Source organism: Kogia breviceps, chromosome 3, assembly GCF_026419965.1.
Source record: "Kogia breviceps isolate mKogBre1 chromosome 3, mKogBre1 haplotype 1, whole genome shotgun sequence".
Lineage (NCBI taxonomy): Eukaryota > Metazoa > Chordata > Mammalia > Artiodactyla > Physeteridae > Kogia > Kogia breviceps.
Genome location: NC_081312.1, coordinates 48,748,559 through 48,766,066, shown reverse-complemented (window position 1 = coordinate 48,766,066; position 17,508 = coordinate 48,748,559). Strand labels below are relative to the sequence as shown.

General features: G+C 44.2%; 1 protein-coding gene across 3 annotated transcripts in view; it reads right to left on the bottom strand.

Annotated features, from left to right (window-relative positions):
* NID2 (nidogen 2) overlaps window positions 1–17,508 on the bottom strand; it is a 78,511-nt gene that overhangs the window by 54,718 nt on the left and 6,285 nt on the right. For all 3 annotated transcript variants that reach the window (XM_059057159.2, XM_067028471.1, XM_059057160.2), the window contains exons 3-4: window positions 13,089–13,321; window positions 6,181–6,890 (exon numbers count right to left, since the gene is read on the bottom strand). In XM_059057159.2, coding sequence (XP_058913142.1) covers window positions 6,181–6,890; window positions 13,089–13,321 — 943 coding nt within the window. The remainder of the gene's footprint in view (window positions 1–6,180; window positions 6,891–13,088; window positions 13,322–17,508) is intronic.

The following is a 17,508-nucleotide window of genomic DNA, read 5'->3' as shown; positions in this document are numbered from 1 at the left end:
GGAGAGGAGGGTGGGGAGGACAAGAGGAGAAAGAGAGGGGTCCACAGGGATGTTCATTTCCTGGCGTGGGTACTGGAAGGCTGGAGCTGCCATCTACTGGAGCAGGTTTGTGGCAGATCAGTTCTGGCAACACCTTTGAGGCATCTGGGAAGCCCCACCCCGGCTCTGACAGGTACTTAGACCCTCAGCACGGCACTACTCAACCATTCAGAGAGACAGCTGCGTTCCTCCCTATGGATTCTGGGAACCACTGCATCAGAATCACCTGGGATGCCAGTTAAAAATGCAAATTCCCAGGGCACACCTTAGACCTACCAATTCAGGCTCTCGATGGGCGGATCCCACGAGTCTGTACCTTAGCTGCTCCTGGGGTGACTCTTAAGGTCCAGTGATGACAATGTTCAGGATATTTGCAAACTTTCCATTTCTGAGCCAGAGAATGCTGATTAATGTAGTGAATGAATTTCATCTGACCAATTAGCTCCTGGGGTGGCTGAGATTTCAGGGAATGCTCTAGCATTCATTCCTGGCCTGGCTGAGAAGCGGAACGCTTGCTTATGGCCCACTTAGGCCGAACCCCCAAGCGGGGCACGTGAAGATCCTTAGTGGAGGGAACCGGAAGCCCAGGAGCCATTTCCCTTCCCTGATGAAGGGGGAGAACAGGACCTAGAAATGTGACCCCACGTGTGGCTCTCTAACCAGGGAAGAAAAGCCAGACTTCTGGCCAACGTGACTTCTCACATTTCTATGGGAACTGCAGGTAGATTCAAAGATGCTGAATTCCGTGAAGGTGGGGAATCAGTGTCTAAATCCCAGCTGGATGAGATGTGCAGTGAGCAGATGCAAAAACAAAGTGGCACTTTTTCTTTTACTGTGGTCGTTTCTATGCCTCTGTACCTCACAGTGTTGAATGTGTTTTCACACATTCTTCCTATTCTGGTGAGGAGGTGGTATCCCCTCTTTACAGATGACACCACTGAGGCCCACAAAGATTATATGACCTTCTGGCTCTAAATCCCACTCTCCTTCCATTTTACCAGCAGTACTCAAGTGTGATGGGCTTCAGAATCACCAGGGGACCTGGTTTAAAAAGGCAGATTCTGGGGACTTCCCTGGTGGCCCAGTGGGTAAGACTCTGCCCTCCCAATGCAGGGAGCTTGGGCTCCATCCCCACTCAGGGAACTAGGTCCCACATGCGTGCCACAGCTGAGAGCTTACATGCCGCCACTGAAAAAAAGATCCCGCATATCACAAATGAAGATCCCGTGTGCCCCAACTAAGACCCGGCGCAGCCTAAATAAATAAATATTCAAAGAATAAATCAAAAGGCAGATTCTGGGTCAGAGGGTGGAGGAAGGGTGTGGAATCATCATTTTAAACCAGGGCCACAGGAGAAAGAGCCACAAGTGGACTAGAGCCAAACTTTGAGAAATATAGTTTTCATTCCACAGATTCCTCTCTCCTGAATTTTACCCACTAGGGCAGGCTGTCTTCCAGACCCTCCGGGGACCCACGCTCTGTCTGGCAGCTCCTGTCACAGAGAGTCAAAAACGATAGGGACAAGTCTGCTGGCAGCTCGACCCAGCAGGAGGGCAGAGGCCAGCCAGGTTTGAATGAGCTCAGTTTGCAGCAGCTTTGTTAACTGAGGTTAGACCGTTGCTAAAGGAAACTTCATGTGAGGATTTTTTAAATCTCATTTCTTTTTTCCAGTTAATGCTTTTCACTCTTCTCCTATCCTTAACAGAAAGAAAAATGGGGTAGGGTTAGGGGGCTATGTAAGGGAAAAGAAGCAAAGGTGCTGCCAGGGTACTTGAGACTTGTTCTAATTGGGAGTTTTTCACACAAATGGAAAACTCCTCCTCTGCACTTATTCTGACCTATCCTTCAGTCTTTATTTCTCCAGAAACATTTAAGCGCGCGTCTTCCGCCCTGGCCCGGCCATGTGGAAGGCCAGCAGGCTCCACGGAGCAGACCGGGTTCATCATGCAAACAGGGATGAAGGGCTTCCCGCGCAGGACTGCCCCTGGCAGCTGAGCTGTCTTTTACTTTTAACAGCTCTTCCTGCTACCTCAAGAAAAAGGACCGACGTTTTCACTGCAGGACAGATTTTTCTTAGGTTTCCCACCTCACAGAATGGTAGACGAATAAGAAAAACCACATCCAACTTTATAATGAAAAACAGTGGTATGCTTTTCCCTCCATTTTTCGTCTGTTTGGGGGGTATGTGCGTGGTACATAGTGAAGCTCGTTGGGCAAAGTTATTAGGACCCTGTTTTTCTGTGGGGGGAGGGTGACATCCACCATCGTGAGACTAGCAGGCTCTCCCGTGCAGGTGTCTTCACAGGTATGGGGGTCCTCTTGTTCACAGTCCCTCAGCAACCTGGGGGTGCACCTGGGAGAGAGGCTTTTGTGTCTGGAAGGCTGGGCTGGGCAGCAGAGCCTGTTCGAATTCATCCCAGGGTAGAAGCTGCTTGAGCAACACATTCCTGAGGCCTCTCCCAAGGCGAGAAGTAGAGTTGGACCAGAAGCTACAGGGAAATCCCTGTTTACACCTTGGGCCTGTCCTGCGTGAATGCCATCTAAGTAGAATCAACAGGATCCCACAGTGGAGTGAGAACACCTGAGGTCTCTGAAAGCCAGTTGTCCCTCCCCCTTTCTAATTCATCATGCAGACTGAGGTCAAGTTAGGCTCCCCATTGCACCACCTGGGCAGGTTTAAAAATCTCTACGACCCCTGTGAATCAAGCTTGTCCTGCTGCACACAACACCGGCAGTCTCTGGTCCTAGGCATCTGGAGCCTCAATGGCAGCTGCCTCTCACATCCCCCGCCCCCAACTCACTCACTCCCTCCCTCCCTCTCCATTTCCACCTCACCACCTCCACTCTTGTCACTCCTCTGTCCAGAATATGCCCCACTTTCTCCCTCTCTAAACTGAGTCTCCGACCCCACGGCCTGGCTCAAGCCCCCCTCCTCCACGAAGACTTCCCTGATGGCACCACAGGTGAATCTGCCCTGCGCTGTGCTACCTGACAGCTTGCTCTAACCTTCCACGGCTTTGCTGCCGTACTGGTCTGCCTCTTATGCAGACAAATCACTCAGTATTTTCAGCCTTCAATTTCCTTCTTTGTACTGTGAGAAGGATAACAGTATCTACCCCACAGGGCAATTCTGAGGATTAACTGTGCTAGTGCAATCCAAGAAAAGTTTCCTCTCAGAGTCTGAGTGGACATTTGATAAATACCAGTGAAAACTTCCACTAGTGCCCTGGTCAGAGAAGGGCACATGGCAGGTGCTCAGGTAACTTTTGGTTTGACAGCAAGCTTCCAGAGCTGCTTGGAGAAGTAAGACCCCTGAGACAGAGAAAGCTTGTGCATCCAATTTACTGCCGGTTCTGTGGTCTATGAAAACAGAACAAAGCAAATAATACACTTGAGGCTAGAACTAGAGTGAAATTGGGACATTCTTGCCTGGTGTGGACATGATCTAAAAAGAATCTAGATTTCTCAATAAAAAGTCTATAAAAAGAGTCCCCAAGAGGAAAAAAAAAATTTAAAAGAGAAGGGAGAGAAATTTGGGGGAGGGCTTTAAATTTTAATGTCTTGGTTTACCAAGCTGCCTACTATGAAGCTTCAAGGGGAAACTAAAATGTTTTGGGCACAGTGCTTCCATGCCCAATTTTAATTCCCGTGACTCTTTGATGAGGTCTACGTTATCTCCATTTTATAGCTGAAGAAAATGAGAGTCAAACAGAGAAAATGTCTTATCCCAAACCACATAGCAGAGCTGGGAATCAAGCTCAAGTCCATCAAACACCAAAATCCACACTCCTCCACTGCATCAGTAGGAAAAGCTGGGCAAGATGGCTTGAGGCTGGACAGTTAACAGTGCTCTTTGGTGTGAGTCTCTGCCACCCTGCCCACCAGCTTTCCCAGAGGGAGTCCACTTTTGCCTGGTGGACCTCTGGGATGCCAATGTTTTGTTTGAAAAAAAAAAAGTTCACTGCCAAGAAAAACCAAGTAATTAACAATTGCATGGTTCTATACAGTCAGCTCCCCACTATCTCCGCAGATTCAAGGAACGGCGGATCCTGCGCAGCCTTAAGGATCTGCGGTTAGGGGAACCCGCAGTTGGGGGGCCTGAGGATGAAGAACCCTGGATACGGAGGGCTGACTAAGGGGCTTGAGCATCCAAAGATTTTGGTATCTGCGGGGGGATCCTGGAACAAATTCCCCATGGATACCGAGTCTTCCTAAAGCCTGAGGTGAAACCAGAGGTTCACCTATTTTTCCCTTTCTGCTTTCAAGTTTTAGAGCTTTCCCTGTCTGCTAACATGGTGATTTTTTTTCTTTGAGTTTCAAAAACTTCTAGTTAGATTTTTTTCCCTAAATGTTTCATTGTATTAACCAGCTGTTTCGAAGGCATTTTGCCATTTCTAAGATGTCAGTGGTAGACGTCATCCAGAAGCTGATAAATATCATAGTTCATGCCCCGGGAGGGTTCTGGCTGCTGCCTGTTTTTCTCTAGGGCCAGTTCCCTAGACCCCTACAGCTATTCCAGCTTATCCAGCCCCTCACAGTTCAAAGCAGGATGTGCAGCCCCTTCTTCTTAACCCTTTAACAACTCACTCCAGGGATCTGCTTTCTAATATTCCAAGCTCTTCCCAGGGCAGGAAATCACAACCCACAAATGAAAAGACCACATAGGAGCACATCTCTACCTCAAAATCTCTTTGATCAAAGTGTCTTTGATACTTGGCTTTACATTTTGTTTAGATATATGGCACTCACACCAAAAATTCAGGAGATTATCCGAAGGTTCTGAAGCCTTCCAATAAACTTCACCTCTTCAACTTGAGAGAAACGTGGTCCTTAGGCGCAAATTAAGGCACAAGTATCTAACAAGCCTGCTCTTCATTCTCTACTACCCCACCCCCATTCCCACTGCTTTAAATCCTCTATAATTAGTTACAGCAGCCACCATTTATTAAGATCCAGCTAGTACAGACGCTAGCCTAAGAACTTCGTGATCTCTTTTAATCCTCTCGACAAATTTAGGAGAAACTGGAGGCTTGGGCACTACACAAAGTGTCACCCAGCCAGCGTGACGGCCAGGATTCAAACCTACACCAACGTTCTCCCTGTAATCATTACACAATGCTGCCTCGGTCACAAAACAGTTTCACCTCTCCTGAAAGAAGGGCTTCTTCAAGCAAATTCTTGCAAATCAGAACCACCTGAAAGACCCTCTGCTAGGTCAACCTGTTTTACCGTAAACAGTATGGGAAACAGAAAAGGTGAAGGAAAAAAACAAAGGTCCTAAAGAACGCTTTCACCTCTGACCTCTCTCCTCCTGTCAGAGGTCAGAGGAGCAGTCCCTGGAACAAATAGGACGAATCTGTGGCCAGTTTCCCATTCAGGTGTTTACATCCCTGACTGGGAAGAAAGAGCTGACATGACAAGTCTCGCCTTCAACAGAAGGTGACATGGGCTCCGTGTCTGTATTAATTAACCGTCACCTCCCCTGGGCATTTGTCTGCTGGCCCCTCGCTCTGGTCAGTGAGTCATGAAATGAGGGCAAGGCTCCGGGGAGCTGACCAGCACAGCTGCACAGCCGTGAACCAGAAATGACAAGACACAGGTGGTTCGCAGTTTTCTCTCCCCGGGGGTCCCCTCTCCCACAGCCCACCGCCGGGTCCCTAAGCGAGGGGAGCACCGGGGTCATCCCATCACAGAGGGAAGAATCCGGAATGTTCACCCGAGCCAGCACAACTCGCCGCTTGAAACCAAAGCCTGAAGCCCTCCATTACCGTAATGTGTGCGAAGCCTCGAAACGCTTTACCTTTGCTGAACTTTCAAACTGAAATAACTTCATTCCACGTGAGAGCGCCGCTGGCACGAGCAACCCCAGTTCCTCCCCACGGGATTCATGAGGCCCGTTTCATAAATAAATAAAGAAAACATTAGTGATGGTCAAGAGATTCCAAACAGAATTTGCCTGCCAAGATTTCTTTGGCAAAGGAAAGATACTCTATCTCCTGAAACAATGGGTTTTAGAAATCAGTCCCAAGCTTCCTTTTTGCGAAACTCTTCCTCTACTCGCTTGAGACAAAATTCACGACTCTCTGGAAGACCAGCACTTTCTCAATGAATTCTTAGTAGCCAGGGTTCAAACCCACTTACCCTCAGTGTTGGAACCGATGTCATCCTCCACTCCGACCACTTGCCTGCTGCGACCCAGGGGTGGAGCGTGATCCGGCCCGGGGTAATTTGGAAGAACGGGCTCTCCTCCTGGATGGGCTGCAGGACTATCCCTGTCTGCAGGCCGTGCCCGTCCATCTGGGTAGGGAGGCGGGGCTTGCTGGGAAGGATCCAGGGAATCTCCTGTCTCTGGTGGAGCAGGGGCTGTGGTCCCTGGCTGTTCAGAAGACTCAACTCGGCCTTTTAAATCCGGGGCATCTATCTCCCCCTGCGGTCTCCCCTCTTTGGTTTGAGGGTTCAAGGTGGCAGAGTCTGTTTCAGGCCCATCCCTAGATGTTGGACGTGGCAAAGGGGAGGCCAGGTCAGAATCTGGTGGAGAGATCCCACCTCCCAACGGCCTCGAATCAGCTTTTGAGCGGAAGGAAACATCGACTGTGCTGTGGCCATTCGATGGCTCCTCTGGCTCACCAGGCGGGTATTCAACGTCCTCCTCGTTCTCGCCGTAATAATCCAAATTGTCCTCAGTATAGTCACCCTCCGGGGCCGCAGCGCGGCTAAAGGAATGTCCCAGGGGAACCGAAGGGTGGGCTTTGGAAAGGTCTCCTCCAACTGTCGCTGGCCTGACATTGTCCAACGGGGAGGTGCTGCCGATATGAAAAGCCCACACTCCAGGGGTCCCCAGGTTGCTGTGTCTAAATAAAAAGGAAACAGGACTCGGTCACAAAAGTGTCCATCCACCACCTGCCCACAAAGGCGAGCGATTTATTTTAACACTGAAAGACTATTAAGATCGGATTCAGAGTTTTCACTGGCAGGAAACCCAAATAAAATCAGACTTATACGGTAACTGAAGTGGCAGGGACATATACACACTACCAAATGTAAATTAGATAGCTAGTGGGAAGCTGCAGCATAGCACAGGGAGTTCACCTCTGTGCTTTGTGACCACCTAGAGGGGTGGGATAGGGAGGGTGGGAGGGAGGGTGACACAAGAGGGAAGAGTTATGGGAACATATGTATATGTATAACTGATTCACTTTGTTGTAAAGGAGAAACTAACACACTATTGTAAAACAGTTATACTCAAATAAAGATGTTAAAAAAAAGAAAAAAAAAAGATTATACTGGAATTTTGATGTAAACTACCTCTTATTTAACAATAGGTTTCAAAGGCCATGTGTCTACCGAATGCCAGACCCTCAAATCAGAAATCTGCTCTACATGTTTTATCTAAATGGCTATTTGAAAACAAATAGGGAATGTGGGAATATTTTATCCTTCCTCTACTTTTAACAGACTCAAGAAAACATATGCTTAAACATTTTTGCCAAACCCTTAAACAATATTTTTTATTTGAGAGTTAGTTACATGCCAAGTGCTTAACATTCTTCAACACAGCTTGCGAGGTAGGGGCAGTGATCATGCCCGATTTTTCAGAGGACAAAACGGGTTTAGAGAGATTAATCTTCTTAAGGTTGCACAATTAATAACTGACAGAGCTTGGACTTGAACTCAGCACTACCACCAAAGCCCATGTTCTGAACATCCACATTACGTCAGAAAACTAATACACTAGAATCAGTCCATATCCTAATTATCTTACTCTACGTTACAGAATGTTGGAGATATTTTGCGGTTTAGTCACGTGGATTAAGCAATCAACTAATTCATAGAGGCTGGTGAACCCATGTCAAAAAATTCAAAGAAATAGAAATGCCTACGTCTCAAAAATGTTGAGCAAATGTAGAACAAAGTTAAGGGGAAAATAAGAAAGCAAGTTAATCAAACTGCCACGGGTCACAGGTGAGAGGTATCCAGAAGCATCTGGAGCCAGGGAGCTCACACGTTTCCCCCACTAGACAAGAACACGGGCTCCATTCAGCCTTCCAAATATCCCAGTGATCCATTATTTTAGTCAGTGATACATGCCAAAGAGGATAACCCCATACACAATTTCAAAAAAATAAGAAAAAACCGGAAGGAACAAAGGGTCTGGCTGGCTTGAATGCACCCATTTCTGTACTCTCTGGCATATGGCCCAAACACCAGGCTCTAAGTCTCTCATGCTGTGGGATTTCCTCAAAAGTCAGTCCATGAGAAATCAGTTAATGACTAATAAGACAACAGGAAATTCATTGAGTCATATAAGGACAAGAGACTTTTGCTCATCTGGGTTGGTACTCATCATTTTCATGTGGATTTCTATAGCAATAATATTTTTAACACAATTCCAAGAATCAATCAATCAATCCCCACCCCCTTGTGTATTGTTGTTGCTGCCACTGCTGCTGTTGTAATGAGCTCAGGGAAACAGGAGCGTAGAAAGCAAAACTGTGATCCTTTGTGCAGTATGCTATGTAGACTTGGTAGGTTCTAAGAATTAATGCCAGTGCTTTTTGGCAAGCAAGCAAGGAACACTAAAGAAGATAAGAGAGAATTCTGAAGATCTGAGGATGTTGAGTTTATCATCACATCAGAGGTGTTGCAGCTGTGAAATTTCTTCTTGAAGTCAGAAACAGAAAACTATAAAAGCTAAAAGAGTAGGAAAATACAAATTATGACAGATAAAAGCTAAATAAAATAATCTTCTAATTAAATATAAATCACTACCCTGGCTTTTGTCATTGTGCACGATGAGAAAGTAGCCAGTTTGAGTTTATCCTAAAATCCAAGGTCATTTGGAAAGCTTAGTGACAGAAAGAACTTAATTTATTTCCTAGGAAGGAAAACAAGGCTACAAAATGAGATGACAGTGCCTTCCTCCCTGGGTTGTTAGGAGGATTAAGTTAGAAAATCACATAAAATGTTCAGCATGGGGCGCCGCATGTAATAAGAACTTAGTAACTACTGTCTTCCGGGAGATAGAAAAGTATAATCTCAAAAAATACAAATGTGTACATTCATATTTAAAAGTGCAGAAGAAGAGTTATGACAAACACACTATGAATTATATAATTTATGACCTCTGAGCTTATAATTATGAGACAAGTTTGAGGAAGACAACAATTCCATTGACTAGGAGAATAACTTTATATTTTAGAGATGCATACGGAAGCATTGAGGAGTGAATGGTATGCTGTGTGTCACTTACTTTAAATTACTTATGCAAAAAAGAAAAAAAATGATGAAGATGGCAAAATGTCATCAGCTTGTAAATCTAGATGACTCCCTCCACTTTTCTGCATAGTCTTGAAATTTTAACTAATGAATGCTGGAGAGGGTGTGGAGAAAAAGGAACCCTCCGATACTGTTGGTGGGAATGTAAATTGATAACAGCCACTAAGGAAAACAGTATGGAGGTTCCTTAAAAAACTAAAAATAGAGTTACCATATGATCCTGCAATCCCACTCACTCCTGGGCATATATTCGGAGAAAACTATAATTCAAAAAGATCCATGCATCCCAATGTTCATTGCAGCACTATTTACAGTAGCCTAGACATGGAACCAACATAAATGTCCATTGACAGATGAACGGATAAAGAAGATGTGGTACATATATACAATGGAATACTACTTAGCCATTGAAAAGAATGAAATAATGCCATTTGCAGCAACATGGATGGACCTAGAGATTATCATACTAAGTGAAGTAAGCCAGGCAGAAAAAGACAAATATCAGATGATATCACTTATATATGGAATCTTTAAAAAAAAAGATACAACTAAACTTATTTACAAAACAGAAATAGACCCACAGACATAGAAAACAAACTTATGGTTACCAAAGGGGAAAGGCGGGGAGGGATAAATTAGGAGTTTGAGATTAACATATACACACTACTATATATAAAATAGATAACCAATAAGGACCTACTGTATAGCACAGGGAACTATATTCAGTATCTTGTAATACCCTATAATGGCAAAGAATTTGAAATATATATATATATATATATATATATATATATATGAATCACTTTGCTGTACACCTGAAACTAATACAACATTGTAAATCAACTATACTTCAAAAACACACACACACACACACACTCCAGATAAATAAATAAATAAATAAATGTAAAATAGAAGATTAAATTGAGGAACACTTCTATAATTTGGAGGTAGAGAAGGCCTTTCTAAGAATAATACCAAGACCTGAAATCATAAAGGAAAAGGCCAATAACTTTGACAACCCTAAACTTATACCTTCTAGATCATAACTAACTTTAAAGATGAACAACTGGATAAAAATATTCACAGCATTTGAGAGGAAATATCTTTACTAGTTTTTTCTTATTTGTTAAAGGTCTTTGTAAACACCTTCCATAGAAAATAGCAAAGAAATGGCTATTAACCATATGAAAAGGTGTTCAGTTTTACTAGTAATCAAAGAAATTAGAGTGAAAATATGAACATTTTACACCTATCAGATTCACAAATACTAGAAAGAGTAGAAGCTTGTAGGAAACAGACACTGTTGATCACAGCCCTCCTTACTGGTGAGAATGTAAGTTGGTGCAGGGTTTCTGAAGGGCAGTTGGTTAGCATACATTAAAATGTTACACTGTATATATCCTTTCTCAGCAATTGTACCTTCAAGAATTTATCTTTAAGACAAATGAGCATCTGAGCAATGTGTATTATTTTGTTTACTGAAACAATAATTATAAAAGAAAAACCAGAAATAAGTTAAATGTTCATCAATAAGTTATTGTCTTAATAATACAGGCTACATATGATGCCATGTTTTATAGCATTCAAATAATAATATAACAGATATCTTACTGAAAGACACCCATAGACAGTAAAAGGGAAGATGCCATATGTATAACAAAATAACCATTTTGTTTTAATAAATTTTATTTATTTATTTATGGCTGTGTTGGGTTTTTTTTTGTTTCTGTGCGAGGGCTTTCTCTAGCTGTGGCAAGCGGGGGCAACTCTTCATCGCGGTGCGCGGGCCTCTCACTTTCGCAGTTTCTCTTGTTGCAGAGCACAGGCTCCAGACGCGCAGGCTCAGTAAGTGTGACTCACAGGCCCAGTTGCTCCGCGGCATGTGGGATCTTCCCAGACCAGGGCTCGAACCCGTGTCCCCTGCATTAGCAGGCGGATTCTCAACCACTGCGCCACCAAGGAAGCCCAACCATTTTGGTTTTGAAAAAGGTTTTGCATAAACCTAAAATTCTCGAATGACTGTTAATGGTTATCACTTGAAGGAGTGAGAATGGGTAATTTTTACTTTTATTTCACATTTGTCGGCATTGTTTGTACTTTATTTTAGTTTTTATACTAAGTACAGATTCTACTAAAGAAAAATTCCTCTGCTGGTCATTTTGGCCCTATAGCTTCCACTTTCAATCAAGCAACTCAGAAGTTTCTATGAAGCATGAAAGATAAAGACGAGGTGTGTACGTGTGTGCGTGCGTGTGTCTGTGTGAGTTCTTAGAGGCCGTTACGGCTGTGGTGGGGGGAACACGCCTGTTTTTTCCCTCCGGCTTTTCGGCCCTCACTGCCTCCTGTACCCTGAGGAGGTGTTAGCACTTATTCCCATGCTCTGGAACTGTTGTTTGTCGGTCTACTCTAGGAGAGTGCAGGTTGCTTGCGTGCAGGGCCTGGGCCTTAGATATCTTTCTCTTTCCAGCTCTTGGCCCATGGTGAGCTCTCGATAATGTCTGAGAGGCAGAGAACCTATGGGCTCCAGAGTAGAAGAGGAGGGTGGAACCAGGGGAGAGAGAACAAGGAGCTAAGTTTTCTCCAGAGTCAAGACTAAAAGGCAGCCTTGGTAGAGCTCAGATGTCCGACATGAGTCATGAGAAGGGGAAAGCAGGCCAGGACTCAGCATAAAATAAGTAGTTCAGAGCTCCAGACTTATGGTTGAATTTTGGCTTTGCCACTTCATAACTCTGAGATTATAGGCAACTTCACTTCCCTAAGCTCATGTGTCACATTGAGAAAAGAGAAGAGCTTAACCCCTGAGATTCTTGTTGAGTTTTAATTAAGAGAACTTCTGGAAAGTGTGTGGCACAATGTTGGCATACAGTAAGCTCTCAATAAATGTCAGCTCTGAGTAACCCTATTTGGTTGTAGGACCCGCTCTCTTGAGTAAAGCAGATGGCATGCAAAAGTGTAAGATGTTCCAATACCCCGGAATCATGTAACGAAACTTAGAGGCGTCAAGGGAGGCCAGGTAACCAATGTATTCTGTCTGCCTTCTAGACCAGTATTCAGGAAAGGGATAAAAGCAGAGATTTTTTTTTAGAGCCTGGAAATTATTAAATATCAACAGGTGCTAACCCAGATACTGGGCACGATGTGGACGAGCAGGGTGAGCTTATGTGATGGGACTAAGGAATGTGCTTGGTCTCAGGCACTGCATGGAAAACCCTCAGGACGATTTCAGATAATGAAGCCACTGAGCAATCCTGAGACTTCCAAAAATCTACCAATCTGTTTGTTTGGTTTTCCCTTTTTTTTTTTTTTTTCCAAATTACGCTACTCTTAACTTTTAACACCTATCTGTCCAAAAGACTAACTCACAACATCTCCAGCTGTGAGACGATTAACCTGGAAAAAACCTCAACCTGGGCAGTTGTATTACTGGGTATTTTTATGTAGTTCCAAGGGCAATGTTTTCCATAACAAGCCTCAGTGGCTGTGCTCACACACACACACACACACACACACACACACACACACACACACACACACACACACACACAGAGTTCTGTTTCCGGTATCTATAGCCAATAGGGCAGGAAAAATAAAGGACTGCTTATATTTTGGTCAACGTGCTCCTCCCAGGGTCTAGCCTAGTTCCTGGTTTTGATCTGATCCCTTGCTTAGAAACCACGGAGATGATATTTAATGGGTAGGGCCACTCAAGTTTAGGTAGTTCCGAAGGGTCTTTACATTCCAACAGGAAAGGGCGTAAGCCCTATGTTACTTACTGGTAGAGATTTTTCACAGACTGTTCGGTGCTAGTCAAGCTGAAATATGGTCCCTCTCTCTTCAGGTCATCGACCTCCCCTCTGCAGAAGCCCACCCGGGCTGGAAGCTCGAGCTGGACATTATAAGATTCTTTGGGGCGGGTTCCAAAGAACTGAAGGCCATCGGCAGGATAAAGAAAGAGGGCGTAGGTGTCAGACTTATCAGATGCCAAAACTGCTTGGAAAGTATTCAGCTGTGAAAAAAAAATAGAAAATATTCTTAATAAAATAAACAAACAAAAAAACCCAAACAAAAGCATTATAAAATGCAAAGGGTTGTCCCCCTTCTCAGGATTTCTCTAAATTGTTTTTACACATAATATTCTTTTAAATTTCCTCTCCAAGTTATAAACATAATTACATAAGCTATATTATAGTTATAATCATCTTTTATCAATTTAGATTAATAGTTGAAATATGCATAGGTAAAAAAAAAACACTGGTTAAAAAAAATAAAACTATTTTTTAAGGTTTCAAACTTCTTTCATCCAAACTTCTTTCATCCAAACTTCTTTCAGAGCTGAGAGCAAGTAGCAAAATTAACTTGTACATTCCCACAGCCACTGCCCTAGTTTTCTGCCCTGGGCACTCATCTGGATCATTCATTCATTCATTCATTCACTCACTCACTTATTTATTGAATGCCCATTATGGGCAGGGGTGGTATGACACACTGGCTGATCAAAAGGCCTCCTTACTGTTCCCAAAGCCTTACTCTCTATTCTCTTCCATCCACCTTTTTTTAAAAAATAAATTTATTTTATTTATTTATTTTTGGCTGTGTTGGGTCTTCGTTGCTGCGCACAGGCTTTCTCTACTTGTGGCGAGCAAGGACTACTCTGTTGTAGCATGCAGGCTTCTCATTGAGGTGGCTTCTCTTGTTGTGTGCAGAGCACGGGCTCTAGGCACATGGGCTTCAGTAGTTGTGGCACGCGGTCTCGGTAGTTGTGGTGCACGGGCTTAGTTGCTCCGTGGCATGTGGGATCTTCCCGGACCAGGGCTCGAACCCATGTCCCCTGTATTGGTAGGCAGATTCTTAACCACTGCACCACCAGGGAAGCCCCCATCTACCTTTTGACACCAGCACCAGAGTTACCCTACCCTCATTTCTCAGACGAGGAAACAAAGACATAGGGGCTAAGAGATCTGCCTAAGGTCAGGATACTAGTATGTGGTGGCAGGCCGGCCAGGGTCCCTGCCCTGCACCACCAGGCTGTCCCAGCCACTCCTTGGCCGGCCATCTCAGGTGATTTATAAGCTGCAAACTCTCTTCTTAGGCTCAGATTCCCCCGCATCTCCACCAGATTATTTAATATTGCCCATTTGCCCCGTGTACTTTGATGCTTCTGCACATTTGCTCACGTTTTCCTGTGCCTGGAAACACTCCTGACCTTCTAATGCTGCCCCTCTGAGGGGTTTTGTGATTTCCTGTAGATTTATTGCTGCTCTCTGACCCTCCGCAGTATCTTAGTGTTTCAAGTTAGCACTCACCTCGTTTTGCCTGGTTAGATGCTTACATGTTTGTAAACTCAGTTCATTAATTCATCTGTACATTACCTCAAACAGCCAGGTGCCTACTAAGCACTCGACAGTATGCTTGGTGCAAAGAGGCCAAGGAACAAAGGACGCAGCCGCTGCCCAGGACAGTCTCAGAGTTTAGGACAGGGAAGCAGCCACGGCTGGGATTCTAGGAGAATTGCTGGAGGAGGTAGTGGAGGCCAGAGAGGAGGGCGTGGGTGCAACACCTTAAGGGCTGGGGTGGGGAGGAGTTGCAGAGGCTGCCTGTGAACATTAATAAACACTGCAGAAGTCAAAGCAGACCAGAAAGAGAGGCCAGGAGCCTGAGTTAGCCACAGCCTCAGCACCCAGGTCCTTATAGAATCACTCCTTAAAGTTCAACTTACTCTCGTATTTTCAACGAGACACATTTTTGCCTTTACCTACAGCCAGCTATCTCCCCCCACCCAAATGATCAGTTAATGGTGCTTGAGTATCTTAAAAAAGATGTTATATTAAAGTCTCTGAGAACACCTCTCTCACTAAATCCCACTCCTTTTACAATTTAGCAGGCAGCAGGGGAGGTATTTATAAATACCACCATTTCCTAAAGAATATGGCTCCTAGAAACGTTATTTATTGATAAGTAGCACGGTTTCCCCATTTTGCTAGACAGACAAAATTAGGCAGAGAGAAGCACAGCACATTTTACTAAATGAAACAGCAAACAAGAGGCATGGGCCTGCATTTTGTTCTGTCCTGGGTCCTTGCCCATACGGTGGTCAAGCTCTTTCCTAGTGTTGATTCTTCTTTCCTATGTTTAATTTCAAAGTACAGTTCTGAGGGTTTGCTTACAAGACAAAGAAATTCAGGTGTTAAAATGCTTTTCCAGAAAAAAACCCAAAATACTATCCAAACTTTCTTTTAGATCTCCAACACAGAAAAGGTCACCTTGCTTGGCTTGGGTTTTTGCTTTTCTTTCTTTCTTTAAGTTCAGAAACTAAATGATGGGGGGCAAAGGGGCAGTGCTCATATATTTGTTACTGTTGTCGTTGTTGATTGCTTCATCCGGAAAGCCTGACTTTTCCAAAAACAAAAGGCAAGGGATGTTTTCTAGAATTTCTCAAAGCTCGGAAGCCATAACTTCTGCCAAATATAAACAAAGGCTGTCCTGTATCATGTCTATACAGAGTATATGCTATTCAGTACCTCATCGATTAATGGAGATTCAATAACTTCATTCTTACTTTAGTCCAAATAGAGTTCAACTAGAGAAAGAAAGGTACTTAAGGAAGGAGACAGATTCTGTTTTAAAAAGCAAAGCTTTCAAAGTTCCTGGCTTTGATTGCCCACAATAAACGTCAGAAAGGAGGAATCCTGGTTCTAAGTCTAGAGAAATTCTATAAGATAAGGAGGTCCCATAGATTGTGAAGGAATTGAAGGGGATGGGAGGGGAGGGAAAAAGTAAACAGAGCTGTGAAGGGGAGAGTCTGGCTTTTTACTGTGGGGTCTGGGTATTTAGCACTTTGTTTTATTCATTCTTTCAGCCAGTCAACAAGTTCATTTCAATGAAAATTTACTCAATGTCTTTTATATGCCATCCTGAGACAAGCACTTATTACAGGTGGCAAGCATTTATCTACTTGTCTCCACCGAAATAGGCAAATAGAAGAATTTTAAATAGAATATAGGATCCCAGAGACCGGTCAGAAAAGTTTGGCTGTTTAAAAAGCACCACATACCAAATGATCACTTTTAAAGTTCTCTCCGTTCCACAAAATTCTACATCTACTCGCTAAAGAGCCCTCTTCGTGATGTCCTGCAGGGCTCCTCCCCCAGGAGCACGCCTTGACAGCCTTCCAGAAGGGAAAGGTCTTCACATTCCTGGAGAAAAGTCTTCGCAAGAACCCCACATGCTCTGTCCCTGAATGGAAAGCCTCAGATGGGCTGCCAAACCCCACAAAAGGGTCGCCCGTTCCCATCTCCCTCAGGATCCCAGGGAGGAGAGAGGGGCCGCCATGGGAAGAGGAGCAGGGCCAGTGCTGCGGAGCTGCAAGATCTGCCATCCTGTTATCAGAAAGAGAGAAAAGCCAGAGCCCTCGGCAGAAATCAGGCAGAGCTGGGCTCTCCCTCCCAGGTGTGGGACATTGCTAATCAGTGTTGACTTGATGCTTGGCAGAGCCAGGCTGATAAATAGGAAACATGCCCCTCAATGAGCTCCTGATTTTTGCAACTGATTTAATTAATTTCAGCCATCTGGCCAAAAAATCACAATGGTGCCATCCATGTCCCAAAGGGGTTTGCCTAGAGTGGTTTACAAAAACTACAATGAAAATTAAGAAGTAGGGTGTCTCCTACACACGTCACAAAGTTCTCTTCCCTGTCTTCTCTAGGGTCACATGCCCTCTACAGTCATAGCATCATTGACTTCTGGCCTCCAGTGTTTGGTGTGAACAGTAATCTCCATTCCTTAGTATATTTCTCCATCTCCCGTTACCTATAGGTAACTGTCATATGCAAGATTTTCCCACGTTCATTTTTTTCTTCCCTAAATCCTACAGATCCTGCCAAAAATTCAAAAATAAATGTTCAGTACTATCACATCACTAATATTATAACCTTCCTGACACTTAGTCTTTAGTAAAACTTCAATATTTCTTTAACCAATTTCCATGTATGTCTCTGTTCTCTATGTCTGCATAGCTATATGTCAGACAGAGGCTAAGCTCTTTCAGGTAGACTGTAGACCTCCCCTCTTCTGGACCTCAGCTTCAGAGCTCAAAAAGCTACAACAATGTCCTGCTTTTACCTCGCATTTTCTCCCTGGATCCAGCCCTCTCTGTCAACGACTATCATTCCTTGAAACAAGTCAGCATGCCTCACT